This window comes from Fundulus heteroclitus, chromosome 18 (assembly GCF_011125445.2).
Source record: "Fundulus heteroclitus isolate FHET01 chromosome 18, MU-UCD_Fhet_4.1, whole genome shotgun sequence".
Classification (NCBI taxonomy): domain Eukaryota; kingdom Metazoa; phylum Chordata; class Actinopteri; order Cyprinodontiformes; family Fundulidae; genus Fundulus; species Fundulus heteroclitus.
This window is the reverse complement of record NC_046378.1, coordinates 33,504,651-33,526,925: the sequence shown is the minus strand read 5'-3', so window position 1 is coordinate 33,526,925 and position 22,275 is coordinate 33,504,651. Positions and strand designations below refer to the sequence as shown.

The following is a 22,275-nucleotide window of genomic DNA, read 5'->3' as shown; positions in this document are numbered from 1 at the left end:
GCTGCTTGGGAGGATTTCACCTATTTACACACATCTGCTCTGGCGATGTAAGCCAACATCCTTCAGGTGAAAGAGTTTATGTTATCTGCAAACTTTTGAGAGGAAACCCATCATCCAGAGAGAGTTCTGCCCGGAGGAAATTCAATTTGTTAAACAGATGTTGGGAACCAAAAAAAAAAAAATTTTAGATTAATTTTTATTTTTAACACATACGCATTCCCACACAGACTAACACTAAAAATTGATTCTCTTATACGCAATAAATTCCACGAGACGGAGCCCCTTTTAACGTGTAATTGTGTTGTCCGAAGCTACAGTTACATATATTGATATTGCCACAGAGAAGGCTGACGTTTAGCAAGGCCAGATTTTTATTTTTTTTCCCCAGAAGATAGCTAATAGAAATATTTACCCAGCAAAAGGAGAGCATTTTGTGGTACTGAACATTCAGCACAAGGGTTTATGAGGCAATGTTGATACATTCTCATACTACTGAGAGGAATAGGTGCATAAAAGAAGACACACCCATAAGAAATTCATTGCTTTGCCAAATGACTGAAGGAAACACAGAGACAGATGCAGTGATTAAAAAGGAAACAACCAAGTGAATGTGTTCATTAGGAATTCGTCAAAAGTTTCAACCACAATTAAAAGTGAAAAGCACAGCGTTTCTGAATCTTTAGGTAGTGTCGACATTGGGACCATCTTTAAGTCACTTCATAGCTGTAAACAGATTATGGATCGTTTCTTGAGGAGAAAAAAAAAAAAACTTCTTTAGCGGGAATGTGTCAAATGGATGTCTGGCGGTTTTATTGATGACGCAGAAGAAAGGATACGCTGAGCACTTTTGCGACAAAGGTTGTGTGTGCAGGTAACCAGGGTGAGCTCCACAGAGGTAAACAGATGCTTGGTTCGGATCTCTCCCCCAGCCATCAAGAGCTGTCTCAGAAAACAGAAATAATTGGAGTTTTGCATTTCAGGGATGCAACAACCCAAAAGTGACAGGAGAGGAAACAACACGGTTCATGCCATGGTCAGGACAGAAAGCGGCAGGGGGGTAGATGGGCCATTGAGCCGACCTCAGCTGTTGTGAAGAAGCTTCAGCAGGAAGGAAATTATTTAAGTTACAAATAATCAGCACCCTAGGTTTCTCTCTGTTTGAGCCAATTAAAGGGAGAACTTTTGACTAACTATCCCAACTGTGTTTAAGTTTCCTTCCATCCGCTACATCAGCATGAAGGAATGATTTTCGAGCAAACAAGTTCTTGTCATGAAAAAATTTTACTTCAAAGGGACTTAGCGTTATGGTGGGGTGACTGAAGTTGAATCATGTTTTGTTTTTATTTTTTTATATATATTTAAGCCACCAATACCCACTGTGGTGAATTGCTGGCAACAGGGCCTTTTACAAGCATGTAGGGTGCTGGTTTGTTAGGCTTGCTGCTGTCAAGACAATAGTTCTCCTGATTGACTCATCTTCACTAGAAAAAAAAATCCCTACACAACTGTTCATTTTATGATTTCAATTAAAGTTGGAACCCATCCTTTTTTCAACCTTTTCCTCTGGTAAACATTGCACGTTCCAGATGTACTCCCACATCAGTAATTTTCAACAACTTTTACCTGCACACTGCTTTGAGCTCACATTTTTCCTTAGATTCTTTTTTTGTGAGTATATATATATATATATATATATATATATATATATATATATATATATATATATATATCCTATAAAACCCTATATATACACACTGCATAAAACTCATCAAGGCATTTTATAGAATATTTGGTCATTCATGCATGCATTGCACTGCAGGTAGGTGAGGATGCCTTTGTGCACAATGGATGGTTTTGTTGGGCTTTTGAATGTAGAGAGGATCCTCTTTGATGGTGTAAGGAAGATAATAGTAGATATATAGGAACAGCTGTATATGACCAACCATTGAAGCGTGGCTAAACTGACTGACAACTTAAAAATGCTGTGTGTTTTCGGAGGGAGGCTGGACAGTAGAACCCCTTAGCGAGGCATTGCTAAGAGACAAACTGTGACTTACATCAGCTGGGTGTGTTTACTTTTGTTCTAGACCAAAAGATCTGTAGCACAGGTGTGAACTTCACTAAACTGATCTTTTATGTAATCTTCCAGACATACACTCCGTTCTAACTTCAGTCCACATAAACAATAGTTACAATCAACCCACTACATCTATTTTCGACACTTAAAGACCGTGAGGAAAAAATTTACTTGCTTAGTAGCTACGAATCACTCGTACTGCTGGCAGGTGACAAGCTTCAGTCCAGAGAATTAAAGGGGTATGTTTGAAGGAAAACCTTTATAGATGCTGTGTAGAGAATATCTGAATTTACTACTGCCCCCTGTTGGCCACTCCCACAGTTGGTTACCATGGTAAAACAAATGTATCTTGTCATTTAACTGTACTGCTACACCACCGCTTGCTGTTGTTTGCTGATTTTTTTTATTATTATTATTGGTGAATTTTACCTTATCCTGAAGAAGCTACAAAGAAACATCTTAACTGGCAAGATCACTTAGAAAACTTAAACACAATTCAATACCCTGAGAGCTTACGCCTTCAAAATTCTGAATCCCATAAATTATTTGAGCCCCTTCCTGCTTTTATCTTTTTATTGCTCCTTTAAAAGCGCACAGAGATCTCCTCGTTTCAAACGAGACGAAACAAAGCGGTTCATGCTCACTCCCTGGCACCGTCTCTTCCCGTGTGCAGACATCAAACACTTCCAGCAAACCAGACAGCAGATAAACAGCTCGTTAAAAAACGGGGGCCTGCCATCGTTCACAGAACGGCATTAGTCGACCTGCATCGCAACGCAGAACACACAAGGCAAAAAGAAAAAACAAACTGAGCAGTCGCAGCCCATGATACACCTGGACACAATAATTTATTGGGCATTAATCAGATCACCTGAACAGACAGCGGGGTGTTGAAAACAGAGGCACGACCAATCTGAGCTCATGGAGGGGAACAAAAATAAATTGATCACTTTGAAGAAAACAAAGAGACTGTTATGGTGTGAGAGAACAATGGGATGCTGAAATGAGATTTATGCTCCAGCTGCACTTTGAATGGATTTGCTAATAAAATATGTTGTACTCTTCAGAAGAGACACGGGAATACAATGGGAGGCCTTTGGCTCCTCCAAAACTTTGAGATAATTGTGCTCAGTATTTCTTTTATTTCAGTCAGTTTTCCTCAGATTTAAACACGTGTCTTGTTCGAAGACAGAGAGAAAGCTCCAGGTTTTGTCGGCGAACGAGGAGGCCAAACGTATCTCACCTGTGTTAGTCTGACTGGGATGCAAGAGCCGAGCAAACGGAACTGCAGGAGCAGAACAAACAGCTGTCTGGACCATGTGATTTCACCCGACAGGGGTTTCTCTCAGGTCAGCTCACAGAGGCCCACGCTTCGTCCCCACATCTGTGAAGGAAGTGAGACCAAAGGTGATTTGCTTTACCAGTTTAGGCTCGGCTAAGCACAGGTGTATACTCTGCTATATCTTAAATACACAGTCACATTGATTGCTCTATTGAGAGGTGCTTTATGTGTGCAAGCCAGGGACAAACTGGGCCCACTGCGAGGGACATTGTTTCTCCTTTCTCTGGTTGCTGAGAATTCAAAAAGACCAAAACCAACCGGCGTCATTCTATTTTGAACATGACAGCTTTTTTTTTTAAACAAGCACAGACAAACAGTCTTTATTATACAGGTGATAAATGTTAACCCATGACACACAGACAAAATGGCTAAATATATCTTATAGTTCTACTTCACATCATTGTTCTTTCAAAAGTAAAGTGTTTCTGTTCCTGCATGCCGCTTTTTCATGCAGGAGAGGTATGAGAGAGTAACAGTCCATTTTCCTAAGAGGCCACTTTGAATCAGTTCATTTGGATAATGTCAATTTACAACGCATGTCATTTCAACCCAAACATGACAAATAGATTCAGTTAAATGATCATTTAAATTCAGAGCAAACCAATCCTTCAAATCCAATCATACAGTTAGATTTGAAATGGTCCAATTCAATCCTAATTGTAATACAATGCAGTCAAAATCAGTTTGACCTTTATTGCCAGTTAGTAAATTCATCCAAAGAGGTTCTCATAGTTGCTTTTAGGAATCGACTTTCCAGCAGTCATTCTGAGCAAGCATGTGGCAACAGTGGAGAGGAACGAATAGGTTTTAACAGGAAGATGGCTTCAGCAGAACTCTGCTCGGTGTGAGTGGCAATCTGCTGAGACCGACTAAGGGCACAGAAAGCAAACAGCATTGTATATGGGAACTGTTATATGGTTAAAAAAAATAATAATAATTAAACTAAATTTTTAAAATATCACACGGACATTTAACAGTAAGCGTAGTGATCTCTGCGTAGTGATCTCTTAACTGGTCTTTTTTAAGACAGAGAAACCTTAACACAAATGGGCTGAGCCATGAGTACTTTTTCTAAATAGAAGAGATTACACAAATTTATTGACATCAATAGTCCATCAAAGTCTTTTCCCAGGAAAGAGATACAGCTAAACATAGAAGCACTGGGCCAGGGGTACTCTCTATAGAAAGGAAAAGAGATTACACAAAGCTAATAGCAGTAATAGCATCATCAGTTGTTTCCCTATGAAAGAGACACGGCCAAACAAAGACTCACTGGGCCAGAAGTACTGTCTAGGGAGAGAAAAGCAAATAGTCTATTAAAAATAATTAAAACCGACCTCAATCAGTTTTAGTTAGAAGTAAAAAAAAGGAATCGCTTATTTCACAAAAGATGATAAACACAAGGGTTTAGGAGATTAAAAATGTGTGTTATTTTTCATGTCCTAGCAATTCGGTACCCTGTTCCCTTTTTTGTCTTGTTTTTTGGTCTTCAGCGATAATGGTGAACAGGTGTGGTTGAAAAAAAAAATTTTTACCCCCAAACCATTTTCCAGTTTCTCCACAAAGGCCAGCCTAAACTTTGGGAGAGCTGACAAAAATAGATTTCCCTCAGATTTGTCCTGCAGATATTAGGATATCAATGACTCTGGCATCTTTCACCTCCTATCCCTCCCAAAGGGGAGACTCCAGCAATTATGGAGGAAGAAATCTGCCACAGGTAATGGGATTTTTTTTTTTCCTGCCCTGGATGAGTTTCATGCTTCTCGAGGGATAAGCAGGTGGTATGGCACGACTTAATCTTCTTAAGAGAAATGGCAAATAATTTAAATCTTCGGATCACATCCTGTCCAAAGGCTCACTTAGACACAGACATCTCCAAACATTTGCATCTGACAATAGCAGGGGACACATTTTCTTCATTTAGGACTTGCAGCAGCAAAATAATTGTGCTTCACAACATTAAAACTCCATAATTGAGCAGTTTCTGTGGGCCTTGTTGGCAGGCAGTTCTGATGATCGTCACAAAGTAGCATCTATTTTGAGGTGAGAAAGTCACTCGCATTCCCAGCTCACATCAAGGCCAAAAAAGAATTTGGGGGGGAAAAAAAGTGTTTTGAAGCCTTATGTAACGATAAGCTATCCTGCCAGTGTGGAGACAGGGTTTGCATAGCCAGCCCTCTGCAAAAGTATTGTTCGACAATCTTATTCAGTACCTATTTTTATTCCTAGAAAGAAAAAAGAAGTAAATTAAATGTATGATTTTGGACCTCTAAGGTTTTTGACAGAATTTTCAGATAAAGAACATAAAATGGCTGCAGGTTAAGTGGTAGTTTGCAGTGTCCCACTGCCCATATTGTTGATTTTGCCATTGCTAGTCACTTAAAATGCTTTCGTTACTCATAAGCTTGGAATATTAATAGCAAGGCCAGTGAGAGGGGACTAAAAGAATAAGCTGCAGTCAAATTACCTCAGAAAGGACATTCATCATCCAACTGTGCTGCCTAGTATATATTACTGTTCCAATATCACACAATGTCTGGATTTCAAAATGCAGCAGATGTTTACAGTGGATCAACATGATGTCCTCTCCCGACTGGGAACAGGATGCCCTTTCAATTAAGTACCTTCCTCACTTCATGCTGCTGATTAAAGTACATTGGATCTTGTTTTTTTTTGTTTTGTTTTTTTGGGGGGGGGGGGTCTGTGATACATACAGGACCAGTGACTGAGTTTGCTGGTTGTGAAACTGTCTTTATGTCACTACAGAGTGAATATTGATTGGAGGTTTTGTATAAAACGATAAAAGTTAGGAATACTGCTGGAGAGCCCGACATTCAGCCGGACACAGAGCTTCATTTTTAAAAGGTTTACTGCAGAATGTGGACAGTGGCAGATGAGGCAGGCAGGTGGTAATGGGCAGAAGACCAGAGGATGCAGGTGGGGTGAACGGCAGAACCAAAGGGGTTGCAGAGAATAGCAGACCAGAATCAATGAGTGAGGCAGGAGCTGACCAGAATAGGTGGTGCGGACCCAGGATACACCAGAACGGGCAGAGCAAGCAGCTGAAACTCACGGGGAACAAGGCCGACTTCGAGCAGCACGCTGATGGTAGAAGTGCACCTCAGTGAGGGCTGAACATTTACAGGGAAATCAAGTCCAGCTGGCTGAACAAACAGGAACTGGTAGAAACACAGCAGTAGCGCACTCATGACGCCAGATAAGTTGTTCTGGCAGAGAGTGAATGACTGAGGCAGGTATAAGTAGGCAGGTGAACAGGTGAGCAGCGTTGACAGTGATTAGTGGCAGCAGGTGGAGCTGATTGACTGGAGACTAAGTGGACTAAGCTGATTGGATGATGATTGAGGAGTGGACCGAGCTGATTGGATGGGGAAAGATGGCTCCTGGCTGAGAGGAGTGGAAACTAATTAGTCCAGAAAATTCCAAGACAAATAAACAAAAACCTAAATCATGACAAAAAGATAGTTGTTATCATGCAAAGCAGTGCATGTTCCACTCCTGCCCAAAACCCCAAAATATATTTTCCTGTTTTTAAAAATGTTCTGTCAGATTAGCTCTCCTCAGCTCTAAGGCAGAGCCCAGTTACCCAAGATGTCAGAACCTTTTTTTTTTTTTTTTTGGAAAAATTTCAAAAAATATTTTTAGAAACAAGTTTCCCAATAGAGTAACATTGGCCAGCCATTTATTAAGCCATTTTGTGCCAGTAATATCACTGTCACTAAACAGCCCCAGCAGTGTGCAAGAGGATTTAATTGAAAATGATAATGGATTAGCTGAAATATATGTATTTGTTCTTCCTCAGATAAAGGGATGAAGTTACATCGAGGCAAAGGAGAGCTGGTCTGTTGCTATAAGAAAAATAGATGCAGTGGCTTCAGGGCTTGTTATAGAATGACTGGCGTATCAGTGGAAAATAGCCCAATCTAACAGGAGGAGTTAGCTATCAGTAACATCTGACTTCTCCGTGAGGCTTAACTTTGCAAACAGCACAAGCAGGATTTGGTGGAGCAACTTCATTAATTCAGTGGCTCGGAGTTGGACGTTGCCAGGCGGCAGTTCTTGGACAACAAATAGTTGGCATAATAAAGCTTTTTGACTGGAGAAGCATACAGTAGACAAAGAGGCTTCTGAGAAAACTGGATGGCAGTTTGGAGTTCGGTGCATCTCAGTAGGTTAGAACATCATTGAAAAGTTAATTTCTTTCATTATTTGATTTAACTCAAGAGGGGAAACTTATCCGGACTTATTACACACCCACAGTGATGTTTCAACCTTTTATTTCTGCTAATTTGAATGACTAAGGCTTACAGTCGCTGTTACAAAATTCCTGCTTCTCATTGAATTTGACTTCTTATGAGCCAGAAATAGTTATTCTAAAAAAGAAAAAAAAATGAGGCTGTATGCCTGCTGAAAAGTATGTCCATGTACTGCTCACTATATTCACACAATAGTTGGATGGGGCTCTATTCGCATGAATAACTGCATCAATGGTGTGTTGCATAGAGGCAATCAGCCCGTAGCTCTGCTGAGGTGTTAAGGAAGCCCAGATTGCTTTAATAGCAGCCCTCGGCTCGTCAGCATTGTAGGGTCTGGTGTCTCTCATTTCCCTCTTGACAGTCCTCCATAGATTTTCTGTAAGGGTTTGAGTCAGTTGAATTTGCTGGCCTATCAGGCACTGTATATACCATTGAGCTAGCTTTTGGTAACTTTGGCGGAGTGGGCAGGTGCCCCGTTCTGCGGGGGAAATGAACTTTAGCATCTCCATAAAGCGTATTCAGCAATTGAGACCATGGACTGCTGTAAGTTGTACGTCTGTGTTGCATTTTGACTTGATGAAACCCAGGGAAGCAACACAAGCAGGTGCCACTGTGGGAGCTTAATTCGAAAAATGAAACGCAAACTTTATTTTCGTATGAAAAAGAGGACTTTGGGACAACCAGGCAACATTCCAGTCCTTTTCCCTCTTAGGCAAAAAAAGTCACGTTTGGCATCATCTGTGGGTCAGGGGTGGCCTAAAACAATGTTAGTGTCAAATGTATTTATATAGCACTTTAAAAACAGGTGTAAAACTGCACCAAAGTGCTGTACAAGGACAACAATAACACAAATTAATAAAAACAGAGTATCAAAACATTACTTCAAATAAATGCCAAGGAATAAAAATGAGTTTTGAGAAGCGATTTAAAATGATCCAAGCTGTGAGCAGATCTAATTTGGAAAGGTAAATTGTTCTATAGAATAGGAGCAACAACAGAAAAAGCCCGATCTCCTTTCCTCTTAAGTTGGGTCCAAGGAATTGCCAGTAATAGCTGATTATTTGATCTTAGGGTTCTGGACACAGACTGAATTTTGAATAGGTCCCGAAGATAAGGGGGAACTAACCTATTTAAAACTTTGTAAGTTAATAAGAGAATCTTAAAATCTATTCGATAAAAAACAGGCAACCAGTGTAAAGAGGCCAGGATAGGCCTTATATGGTCATGCTTCCTGGTTCCTGTAAGAACAATGACAATGACTGTGACAGTCTCTTGAAGCACAGGCTCCAGCCATAGCCCGCACCTCGTGAATCTCCCCGTAAATCTTTAAGACGCTTTGCTTCCCAAACCTCTCTCAATGCCCGCTGCACTTTTCTTTGCGCTTGTTGCACCTTCTTCCTACAACATTTTTCCCTCCACTCAACTTTCCATTATGCTCAAGGTCAAGGTAACTTTATTTGTACCCGAGGGTAGATTTGGTTGCAGGTAGAAAGAGTGGGCTGCATACACACGCTACACACAAACAACTCTGACAACATTGACAGAAGACAATGACGTAACAGGTAACAACAACAGCAAGTGATCCAGGCATATAGATATAGATAAAAAGTACATGATAGTACTATCGAAATACTATAGATAAAATGCAGGGTAAAAAAACACCATATCATAAAAAATACAAATTATTATTATTATTATTATTATTATTATTATTAGCAGTAGTAGTAGTAGTAGCATTCTTCTTCTTCTTCTTCTTCTTATTATTATTATTATTATTATTATTATTATTATTATTATTATTATTATTAATAATATTATTAATATTAATATTATTATGCTTGGATTGGAAATGGCCGTCTGAGAACAGCTAGCTTATTTATCAATGACAGATTGTGGCTTACTTTCCTTGTAGAGGGTTTTCAGTGACTGTTTTGCTGACGTGTAATATTTTAAGTATCTGAGAAACATATGTTTGTGTTTTCATCTGCTGTTAGTTATAATCACTCAAACAAAAAAAACAAAAAATGATTGAAATATATCGGCGTGAAGTCACTCAATTTGAGTTTCACCTTCAAATTTAACTATTGATATTAGTTCACTTTTCAATGATATTTTAATTTGTTAAAATGTCTCTGTACTCAACTAATTAAGGAAACCATCAATACGACTAATAAAAAGGTTAAAAAGAATTTTCTATGGCCAAGTCCTCTTATTGACTTTGTGGTTGAAGAGGTTTTTCGCATTTAAATATGTTGCAGAAGAAGCAGGTGCACCAGCTGAAACCTCCCTTCCAAGTAAAGACTGGCTTTTAATTGGCCACTTTTTGATTGAAACCGCATAGCAGATCCATGTCTGTCAATACGGGATTCTTTTTCTAGGGATAAACAAAATTTAAGTCTGCGCCGCCCTTTAATGGATCCAACACTTCTGCACAGCCTGTAATTGTTATCACCCCAACAAATACACACAGAGCATGCTCACAACGCCCCGAGGAGGAAACACAGTGCCTGATCGCTGAATATAAAACAAATGCAGCTTTAAACGGAAAGTGTTGAGACTTCGAAATACAAATGCTAAGAGATGTCCCCTGCAATAAGTACACTGTGTGTCTGTCTGCAAATCCATTTTACTGAAAAGAAACAGATCAGGCCAGGGATAAAATATGAATTTAAAATGTTGATTGTCTACATTTGCTTGTGACCACTGTGTTGTTGTTTTTTTCCATACAGACTTCAAAAAGGATTCTGACTGTTACCACTGGTGGCTAGAAGACGTGAAGAATGCAGCGTGAGCTTTATAGTCGCGTCGCTATCTGCACTGACCTTGTTTACAGCCCCTAACACCGTTTTCTGGTGTGTTTGCACCCCGGGAAGGCGGAAGATGGCCCCCAACATAATTTCGTGATGAAATAACACTTCAGAATTGTATGTCGGAGGTTGTGTTTTGGTGCTGACAAAAGATCTATTTGAAGAACTTTGCAGGAAATCTTTGAAAAGAGCCCAAAAGAAGGACTGTTGGCCAAAGAGAAGCTTTCTTTAGAAATGATTTGCCAGGTTGTAACAGGCATGTGTGGCATTGTAATGTGGGTAGATGTAAGCAGGTAGGAGAGTCTCACAATACGATAACCTTGAGTAAAAAACACGAGTTTCACAGAACTACAGTGTTTGCACAAAAAAATGAAGCGAAATGTAAAACATCATCTTTTTTTGTTTTTGTTTTTTTACAGTTTTTTACTACTTCTGCTAAAATAATAAAGCAAATTGTTCACTACATATAATATTATTTAAATGTATGAATAGATTACAATACAATAATTGCTTGTATTGCAATACATAGACCTTAACAAAAATATATAATAAACAGCAACATTTAGTGAAAGGTTCCAAGGGCTTGGTACACAGAATAGGATAATTTTGGCAGTTCTGCTCTTTCATTTTAGTTGGTTGATTAGTTGGGCTATCAGCTCCAGTAGCTGCTGCTTTTAGCTTGACAGCTATTCTTAAAGCAACATCATGTAAAACAGTGTGATAGGAGCCTCCCATTCAGGTTCTGTACTCTCAACATTTTTTATGAACCAAAAAAGTTTTCTAAACAGACCATTTTGCATTTCTTTTAAGCAGAACAAAAATGTAGTTATGTGGGGTTTTTTCTAGCTGACCAACCAGCAGCAATGCTACAGGTGGGACACAGGCAGCATGATTTACGCTATGTTCCACAAAGTTGGAGAAAACTCTGGTCACTCTGGCACCTCTTCTGGTATCTTATTAAAATAACTTTAAACTATGGGAATGGGTGGTATGGTGGAATATTTCAGCATTGTTATCATGGGTTGTATCTCGTGTGACCAAGCAAAAGAACGGTCGGCCCTTTAGCGTTGCTAGGATCCACCTTAAGACAGAGCAGAATTTTAAAAAGCAAAGTTTGCTGGTGAAATCATTGAAGACCAGAAATAAATGCACAGGAAGGGGGGGGGGAAACTGTTTTCCATGCCTGCAATATGTGAGGAGGAATGTATAAAAGGAGCACGGCAAGATCTGGCAACGCAAGTTTTAATTCACTCACGGAGGACTTGGCAACATGCAAGCAGCAGGAGACACAGAAGAAGGTTCACTTACACATGGACATCTGAGATGGTCAGTGTGATCAATATTATTGAAGAAAAAAAGGATCATTTTTAAATTCATCTGCTACGATCAATGCAATTTGAGCTATTAGTTTTTTTTTTTCAGCTGGTCAAAAAATTACAGAAAGACAGAATACTAAAGATTGCTTGAATTATTATGAATTTTAAAACCAGGTAACCTGCAAAATATGAGGCAAAAATGTGTGCTTGAATGTATTAAATTACAACATTTACTAATAACTTTGATCATTATAATGTCTTCACAAAATGTTTTAGTTATTTGAAGGCAGAGGGCAGAGAATTTGTTTTTTTCTGAAATATTTGGCAATAATTTAACTTTATATGAATTTGTTTTAATACCAATAAAACAAATTTCCTAGACCTTTCCCCCCTCAGTTATACTCTAAAAACCATGTTTAAAATTTTAATTAATATTCATAATCAAGTACCCACCAATTCCTGTCACCTCAGAATACAAAATAAATTCAGTTCAATCCTGGAAATCCCATTAATGTCTTCAGTACATGGTGTAGTCTTTAGAAGGTATGCATTTTCTTTATTTTTATTTGTTTCATTCCCCTCATGATTTACAATATCCTACCAACCCTCTCATTTCACTTTCCAAAAGTTGGCCACCCTGTCTTTAACCAACCCTACAACCTAGTACTCAAATTTTGACCCAATGTTTGGGTTTAAACTGCTCAACATCTACCTGCACAGTGGAAACCCAGCACTCATTCTCCATGCCATTCTTTAGCCGTTTTGTTTTCTGCTTCTGCGCATGTTTTTATAGCTGAAGTGTAGATAAAATGTGTTTTAGCTGCATCCAGCATCTGTATCTATGCAGTTTATTTTCGTCTGATTGCTTTTTTTTTAATTGTTCAACCAAACATTAGGGTTTCGGTATTCCGATGTGCACAATCACGGATGTCGTTAATCACTTTGACAAACAGCATCTCGACCGTGCTATATATCAAATCAAAGCAGGATACAGTTCTTCTGCCATTAGTAGGACCTAATCTGAATGTATTAGCCAGTGTCAACTCAGGGACAGAAAATCCATATGCCTCCTGCGTGTGTACTTTAGTGTACAGCAAGATGAAATGACGGCCTGTCCCTGTGCATGGTGTAGTGCAGTAATGACCAATTTGCTATTCAGGCCAACTGGCAGGAGGCAAACCACAGGTCTTGCAGAAATTATTGTCTTCAATTTAGAGCATTAGATCATATTTTCTGCCCACAGGACTGAGCATTTTGACAGCGCTAAATGAGAATCCTACTTAAATGGGAGTAGTATAAAGACAGTGGTTCAATATCAAATTTAACAACTGCTCATTTCTCTCCAAACCTCTTTTTATGATGTGAGCAGACGTCTCAGGAACAACTCAGATTTTACCATACACGACTACAATGATATGCAAAATATCATATATCATTCATGGCCAAATGGGAGTGGTGGGGAAGCCCTTCCGCGAAGCATCACTGCCATCTAGTGCACGTGTCGAGAAATGTCATGTGTGCAAATGCTCATGAAATCGATGGATTCGCATGAAAGAAATGAGAAAAAAACGCGCACCAGCAAATCTAAGTGATCTACGGGGTAAATTTAGAGCACTTCATGCTTCTGTCAAGTGACAAGCTTTATAGAGATGCTGATTTCATTTTTCCACCAGGAGTTGCACCTGTCCAAAAGGTCAACAGCACCGATATCTGGTTTAATTAGCGTGGCATCACAGCGCTTGATTGGAAAGTGAACTAAACCAGACAGAGAATCTTTTGTAAGGACAAATATGAGAACCCAGACCTAAGGAATGCAGACTCAACAGAGTCTCCAGACCATGCCGCATTAAAGAAGGGATTCATGCAAGAGGAGCCCTGACCGAATACTGAGTGGGATACTGTATTATTATTATTTTGTCTTAAATTAATTTAGAGATGTCATTACCTTTAAACCACAATCATCTAAATTCACATTAAGACTTTAAATCAACCTGAATCATTGTGTGTTTAATTCATCTATTGAATTATTGGCACCTCAACTTTTCAGTATTTGTTGCTACAGGTTCACCGTTACCAAAAATACGTGCATTCACAGCCACCAGGGGGAGCCAGTGACGTCTTTTCTCCAAATCTATCTCGTATTTGTCATTATGTACATTTATCGGGCCACCAAATTAAAACATGGCGGTTGCATGAAGGTAGGAAGTGTTATTTTAAGTGATAGTTGGGTAGCATTTCTTCCTTTATTAGTCTTTTCTCGCTGAGTGAAAAATAAAGGGTCTACATGTCATGCCCACAAGCACAAAACAGACACACCAATAAAGACCAGCTTTATTTTGTCCTATCACAATAGCTAGATACAATAAATGCCTTTCCAAAAGTTTTCAGTCGACCAGCTGAAAATAAATTCTGGATAAATTTCTGTAACACAAAAACACAGAGTCGTCATTGTTTTAGCAAGAATTAGTTTCTCCCTTTTCTGTGTTGCTGCAAAAAAGCTTTGCTACTAAAGTTGGAAAAAAAAAAGTGCATCTGTTGTTTAGTCCAACTGTTTCACTGGTAATATCTGCCGCTGGGACAAACTGATGTCTCCAACAGGATAAGTGTCACCAAGAAACGTACGAATCCTTAGACCTCTGCAGAATGTCTTTGTAAATTGCCTGAGGGAAAGAAAAAAAAAATCCACACATGAAGCTTTTGACTTTTGGAGAATTTCTTTTTTTTTCTACTGGAAAAACGACATGAATTTTGTATCCCAGCTGCAATGTTAACAACGATCAAAGTGTCTCCCTCTACTGTTAGAAGTGTCTGCATCTTTTCGGCTGAGCGTTTTTTCAGTCTCTCATAGACATGAATAACTTGTTTTGTTGTATCCGCCGTTTAAATCATAGGCAGCCTGAGGTATGGAGCAGTCTGGGAAGAAGTTTGGGAAGGCCAAAGTGCAAAGTCCACTGTCATCTAAGGACACAGAAGGGTCCTCAGCCTGGCCATACACCGGAGGCTGTGGTGGACCCGTCCGCAGGCCATCGCCTGGTTTTTTACAGGGTCCTAAGCAGTTAGTCCAGGGCTCAGGGTAGAGGAGACCACTGACTAAATGGTCATAGGACGTGGAGTCCAGGCCTCCCAGATCTGGTTGCACCCTCGGAGACACGCCCTGATAAACGTCCTGCTCAGTCACCATGTTGCTGTAGTCGGGCCCCAGGAGCTCAAAGAACTCCGCGGCCTCGGGGTTGCCCCGCTCCAGGTCCTTCAGCGTCATCCCGGATGTGGAGCTGACCCTGGAGCAGTTGGCAGGCTCGGTGAAGAAAGACGGGGGCAGATTACGGTGCCTCAGGGGGGGCTTCTTTGCTTTCTCCCCCCTTATTTCCTTCACAGGGCTGAAGAGGGCAGCCAGGCTCTTGCTCTGTAGGTTGGCCTGGCCCCCCTCTCGTTTCTGTAGATTTTTGCTCTGCAAAGGGCCCTGCTGGCTCACCGGGGAACTCTGTCTTTTCACCGGGGCCTCTGATGTGTTTCCTGGTGTTATAATGCCGGTGCAGCGTTTGATCTGCTTCTGCAGATACTTCCGGTGGTTGACTTTCCTTTTGGATTTCACCGGCTTGTCCAGAGCCAGCTTGATATTGCTGGAGGCCGAGTCTATGAAGCTCAGCAAGTCCCTCGTGGTCTCTTTGAAGTCTTCGTCGTTCTCCGCCTCGCACAGCAGACTACCATCCAGACTCTTTTCCACGTCGTACTCCATCACAGAATCGGGGAAGCAGAAGCTCATGAACTGCGGGTTCATGATTGCAGTTTGAACCGCCATAACTCTGTCGAGCCCGGCGGCGACACCTGTGGCATCCACTGTGATCCTTGAGCTGAGAGTTTCTTCAGAGCATGACTTTCTTCCACAGATAAACACCTGCTCCTGATGCCGCTCATGAAGTTTCCATAAACAATCCAGATTGGGAGTGACGGGCTCTGGGGATGAGGAAGGGGATCTTTCAGGGGGCAGGGCTGATGATGTCAGAACATCAAAGAGGAGGAGCAAAGGCAACCGGAGGACTTAACTCTTTGCTTGTGTCCAACCACCTGCGTCTAAGAGGGATTTGTCTGAAATGTCCTACTGAGCGGCAGACAATAAGCTCCGTCAGGGAGCTCCTCCTCTGGTTTTACTGTCGGTGCGTGCTCTGAACCATGACAGCTTTTGTGAAACTGCAGGATATGACTGTAATGGCGAGAAGAAAAAGGCTTTCAAGCCCTAGTTGATGGCATGTTTAATTATTTTTTTTTTTTTTCACAACCGGTGCTGTAACGTAAACCAGTCACTAAACACCACTATTCAAACAACATGGCTTAAACCTTAGAAAGCCAGACATACAGCACTGTAAAAAAAAAAAAAAAGTATTTTCTCAGATTTCTTTACTCACTGTTTCAAATCATCAAACTAATTTTATGACCTGCTTGGGGTCATGCCATTTGAATTTTAATACAGACTTTGACTAGGCCATTCAAAAACATTCATTAAGGTTTCTAGGTCTTTCAGAGTAAACTTTCGGGTGTGCTTTAGATTGTGTTCCCACTACATTACCCAAGTGTGCTTGAGCTTAAGGTCAAAAAGTCTTTGGTGAAGAGCAGTATTCATGGTTCCATCAGTTATGGCAAATTGTCCAGGTCCTGACGAAGAAATCTAATTCCAAGACCATCACAATAAAACACCCATGTTTGACTATTAGATATGGTGTGTAAGTTTTATGCTTGATGTAGTTTGACAAACACACACCATAAATGTCCACTTTCATCAAATCAAGCCACAATTTTCCCAAATTATTGGGGATCATCCAGAAGTTTTTGGCAAAGTGAGACAGTTGTTTTATTTATTTATTTTGGTCAGCAGTAGTCTTTTTGCGTTGGAAATTTTCCACGTAGGCAATTTTTGTCCCGTTTCTTTATTATCTAAGACAAGTAAGACCTACAGTGCTTTAGATGTTGTTCTGCGTTCATTTTTTGGCCTCCTGGATAAATCCTCAATGTATTCATAGACGTATTTTGGTAGGTTGACAAATCCTGGGAATGTTTACCTTGTGTCATGTGGGTTTTTTTTTTATATTTGTGGATGATGGCTTTCATTGTGGTCTCCAAAACCCTACATATGGATTTGTAAACCTTTCAAAGCTGATGTCAATTTGTTTCTGTCCCTCACTGTCTTTAACGTGGGACGTGATTTTTTTTTTTTTTTTTTTTAGGAGCTTTTGGCCTGCATGACATTGTCAGAAAGGTTCTATTTATGTGATTTCTTGATGGTACAGATTGTGATGTGGCAAGTGACATTAAAATCAGCTAAGAAATATTGTTAGTCACAGTTAATTCATGATTAAACAAGAGGAGGGATTACTTATTTGCATATGGATAGCTTTTTTCACTTGATAAATTAAGTCATTATTTGAAACCGGCATTTACTAAGGTAGTCTTTATCGGATAAAATCTATGTGTTGATGTGAAACAATTAAGAGTGATAAAAAATAAAATAAAAAACACAAGAAATCTTTTTTGATTTGAAGTATTCATCGGACCTGTTTTTTTTTTAAACCAAAATTATTACTTTCCACAAAACTGCAAACTACTGCTTAAGTGTGCCATATGTTTTTTTAAAATGCACTCAAAAAGCAAACCTTCTGCTTATGATAATTACTTGACTGCAAAAGCCAAATGGATCAATTATGATGACTGAAAACACCCAAAACAAGAAATATATTTAGCCTTAAAGCAAGAACAAACACAAAAAGTTCAACTTTTAAAAAGCTGCAGTTTCTAATAATGTTTGTTGTATCAGGCTTTAAAAGCTGAACCCAAAATGCAATCTTTACAATTATTCACCCCAAAACAGTTTATTTGTAGCTCCGTTATTTACAAAGTCAAAAACTGAGGAAATACAGTTGCAAGAAGTTGCTTCTTTTCTGTGGGAAAATCTTTGTCCCCAAACAGATGCCAGAATGCTGGAGAATCTTCCCAACTGCTTGCTTGTTGTCTTAATCTGCTCATGGCAAAAGTTGATTTCTACTGCATTCCCAGGCCAGTGGGAATTTCTGCCCTGGCCTGACAGCTATTATGGGCCGCCTTTGACATAAAGCCCTAGCGGGGTCTAAATAGCCCTCTATTCTTCGGGCAGCACTGAAAAGGAGCTTTGTGCCAGAGATTCATTAAACTGCACCTCACAGCCCCTTCGTAAAACGGGTCTCAATAATGAACAGTCGATTTAACTAGAAAAGCTGCCGGAGCTGTTAAATTAAAGGGGAATAAAGTTCAGTTCGGGCTCAGTGTGCCAGAAGAAATGTTGACCTTACGAAATCCTGGGTATGAAACTTCTGTTGTAAACAATCCTGTATTTACAGGAAGTTTCATGGTCAGCAGTGAATACAGTGGAGGATGTGTCCAACTGCCAGACAGTGTTGTTGCCAGCGCTAAACTTGTTTTCAAGCACGTTTTGAGCACCGAAAACGGGGTGATACACTTTTAATCCATCTAGTGATTAGCATTTTTCCCTACGTCCTGCTATTTGATAGAAATATTTATTTATTTTTCTATTAAGAGTGAAACAAGAAGAACAACAGGCCAAAGCATTTCCAGAAACACTGAGCTGTTTAAGTGTCTGAGTGATAAAAATCGGCGAAGCAGAGCAAAATTCTTTCTTATGTTAATTTCCAGGCAGAAAGGAGATTATGCAATCGTTTGGCCAACAAAACAGTCGACTCGAACGAAACCCAAACACAACAAATTCTTGTGTAAAAAAAAAAAAAAAAAAAAGTAAACGTGAAGAACAATTTGGACTGATGCAACTCACATGAACAGTGCCTTCAAAAGTATTCAACCCCCTTGATTATTTTTCTTTACAAATAAAAATCTGCATTGCCGTTCAGTCCCCTTTGCTCCTATTCTGGAAATAAGATCTCGTGCAACCACCGAACAAATGCAAGTGTTCTGTGAAGGCACTTAGGCCTTGGTCAGAAGATTGGTCACAGGAAGGTCGCAAGATTTTTGAATTCTCAGCCGATTTTCAAAAGCTGAGAGACACCACACCTAACGATAAAAAAATTGTAGATATAACAGGTTTGCTTGTACAGTGTGTTGTGTCCGGTCAAACGGTAAGAAAAGTAAAACAACATACAACCAGATTTTACTTGGGAACATTTATACGTCAGATAGAAAATCTCGCAAAATCTCTCGGGATCAAATGTGCGTTCAAGGTAAATAAACGTGGCCGATGCCATACTCCGGAACAGTAGGTGGCAGTAATGTTCCTTTAAGTTTGTTACGAAACATTGAAGAAAAAAAAGATAAAGAAGGAAGAACAATGGCAACAGTTTATAAACTAATATAAACAGAGAAAAAAAACATACATAAATAAAGGTTGTTGGTTAAAGGAGTGGAGACAGCGCAAAACATTTGATGCACTACGATAAAGGCGAGTTGTGTATTTTTTTCCTTCTTTTTCCCCCCTCATATTGCTTTCTGATTGGCTTCAAGTCACTTTCAACAAGCTGTGTCCTCGTTTGTCCTGGAGGAACACCAAATTCATTAGGATATCAGGCCAAAACAATCCAACATGTTGAATTGACCCGATTTGAGGTTGGAGTGGTCTCGACGTCCTTTCGAACAGACTCTTAACACACCACATACGGCAGGAATATCTCTTAAGATTATCTGAAGAGTTATCCCAATAATCGGGGCATGTCAGAAGGGGAAGATCAGGGCAAAAAAAAAAAAAAAACAGGCTAATTATTTTTCGGTGTGAAACAGGCTTTACAGGTTTGATACCAAGAAATTAGCATCCATCTAAACTGACAGGCTGGATATTAATTAGATAAGGCACCAAAAAGGTCACGGTAAGTATGGAGGAGCTGGAAATATACACAGCTCAATTGGGGGGCCCAGTCTTTTTTTTTTTTGCAGCCTGCCACAAGGGGACACAGTAAAAGTGGAAGAGGGTGCTCTGCTCAAATGACACCTCATGAAATACGCTATATGTGGTGGAAAACTAACACCGTACATCACCTTAAAAGCACCATCCCTACCTAAAGCATGGCGGTGGCAGTATCATGCTGTGGGCACGCTTGCTTCTGAAGGCACACAAAAGCAGGTCAGAGTTGATGGGAAGACAGATGGAGCTAAATTAATGTCCCTGTTAGAGGCCGCAGAAGAATTGAGGCAGTAATATCAATGGTAAATGGACTGAATTTATATAACAATTTCCATTCATACGGACCAACCAAAGAGCTTTGCATTACAGCCAATTGACCCAATCGCACTCACAACTGCAGCCACATTCCTACAGCGATACAGTTCGGTAGGCATCTTAGGCTGTTGTGCCTTGCTCAGGAGCCACGTCGACATGTGAAAGATGAAAGAATAAAACCCACAACCTTCTGATTGCAAGAAAACAACTCTACACGCTAAAACACAGGCCCCGAATCACCCTGAACTTACGGTACAGCCACAGGTACAATGTTAGATGGTTTAGACCAAAGTGCGATCATGCGTTAGCATGGCCCTGTCAAAGTCCAGCCTTAGAAATCCAACTGAGAAACTGACGAGGAAACTGATGTTCACTAATACAAAGATGCCCTGCAAAAACAGAACTAAAAATAAGTAAAATATTCGTGAAATGAGTGTATATGTCCTTGATTTGAGCAGGTAAATAAGACTATTTGCCAATGGAATAAGATTTTTCCACTTAAAATAGGAACAATTCATCTCCATAATCTTATTTCAAGTGCAGGATGTCTAATTATCTTATTTTAGGGTTAAAGATACTCATTCCATTGGCAGATAATCTTATTTACTGGCTCAAATCAAGGACAAATAGACTAACTTTGAGAACATTTCACTTGTTTTTAGATCCGTTTTTGCAGTGTGGACAAGGTATTTCTCTCAAAGAAAAAGCTGTCTATTGTAGCTAGTGGCAACTGATTTTATTTAGGCGGGAAAGGGCTGATCACAAATTGCTTGCCACATGGTTTAATTTTTATTCATTAAAAATGTGAAAAGTTATTTTCCTTCTGCCTCACAATTATACAGTAATTTGTTTTGGAATATCAGGTAAAACCCCAATGAAACACTGGGAATCTTATGGATGAAATGTGACGGCGTGTGAAAAAGTTGAAAGGGTGCGCATACTTTTGAAAGACGTATTTGTTTAAAGATATTCCTGGCAAAATGTTTGAAGTTTAAAAACTTTAGGTCTGAAGCTCCTTTAGGTCATTATACACAGCATCTCCTACAGTCGTAGAGGAAATTGTGAAATTTACTTACTAGTGGCACAGTTTTGGCAAAGTGACAACCCCCCCGCCTTTTTTTTTTCTTGTTAGGGGGTCTTGGCTTTTGTGCTGGTAGGTCATTCAGACCACAGCGCCTGACGCAGAGATCCCGGAAACAAGTTTCCATTGTTCCCCCCACGGCTGAGGGGATGGGAGGGGATGGGTAGGTGCAGACCGAGTCAAAAAAACAGAAACCGAGAGCACAGTTTAGGAGTTCCCTGGACCCTGAAAACGTTCCCGTAAATCCTTTTAAGTTGTTTATGTGGTGTTGACTACCAATAACCCAATGCTTGATGGGGCCTTTACAGGAAACAACATTTAGCAAACTTTGGACTATTTTCCAAGGTGTTCCCCACCCTGGTCAAGATTTTTTAACTTATTCAGCAGAACCAAACCCCGAAAGAGTGAGAAGGGACAATGTGACGTGAACAAGCTTAATCTCATCCTAATAGTGTGTGGTCTCCTTCTTAGCAGGGACATACTCAAGAGCCTGAGCTAGGGGGAATACTAATAACATCGCTGATTGATGACGATTGTCAGGGAGCAGAAAAAGAAGAGCCGCCAAATTGATGACCTCTCAAAGTCCTGAGAAACGTTTTTAGAAGGGCATTTAGTGCCAGAGACCCCGTCCTCCCCCATGTTTAGAAGTGTCTGACTCCACCGAGGAGTCTGAAACTCATTCGAGGCTGTGACAAAATGCTTAAAGTCGGGCTTTGTGAGTCCCGGTGGAAAATAAACCCACATACCAGAGCAGCACATGTTCCCCCTCATCTCCTTCACAAGGTCATGTTTGGGTCAGGAACTCTCGCTTCAAAGGGTAAAAAGTGTGAAGTGTAATATAATGAGGATTTTATTCTTGGAAAAACAGAAAAAAGAAAAAAAAAAAGCGGACTTTAACCAGTCAGTAGATGCCTGCATCATCTCACCGCATCACTTTTAACCTTCCAACAACCCCTCTCAGCATCTGCAGCTCTGCTGGAAATGTATTAATAATATAACTGGCAGGGGGGCAAAAAACTAGAGTCTACAGGCTGTCCTGGTCCCACAATTTAGACTTTTAATGGCAGCCGGTGAATGAATGTGTGCCGAGGGGAATCCCACAGGTTGGTCCACGGGGGTAAGGTCAGCAGCCGTAACCGCAATAACCTCCCACCACTTGCTTTATTGGCCTC

General features: G+C 40.1%; 1 protein-coding gene and 1 long non-coding RNA gene across 2 annotated transcripts in view; both read right to left on the bottom strand.

Moving 5' to 3' along the window:
• The window catches only part of LOC110369323, an 83,804-nt gene extending 77,185 nt beyond the window's left edge, over window positions 1-6,619 (bottom strand). The window contains exons 1-2 of the long non-coding RNA XR_002428925.2: window positions 6,493-6,619; window positions 3,321-3,461 (exon numbers count right to left, since the gene is read on the bottom strand). This is a non-coding gene — a long non-coding RNA (uncharacterized LOC110369323). The remainder of the gene's footprint in view (window positions 1-3,320; window positions 3,462-6,492) is intronic.
• Window positions 6,620-14,129: 7,510 nt separating this feature from the next.
• Window positions 14,130-16,434, bottom strand: LOC105935004 (protein FAM181B). Its single transcript, XM_012875217.2, is given in 3 exon segments — window positions 14,130-15,845; window positions 15,848-15,881; window positions 16,381-16,434. Coding segments are annotated over 3 exon segments (1,275 nt in total). The 3' UTR covers window positions 14,130-14,658.
• Between the last annotated feature and the right edge of the window lie 5,841 nt (window positions 16,435-22,275).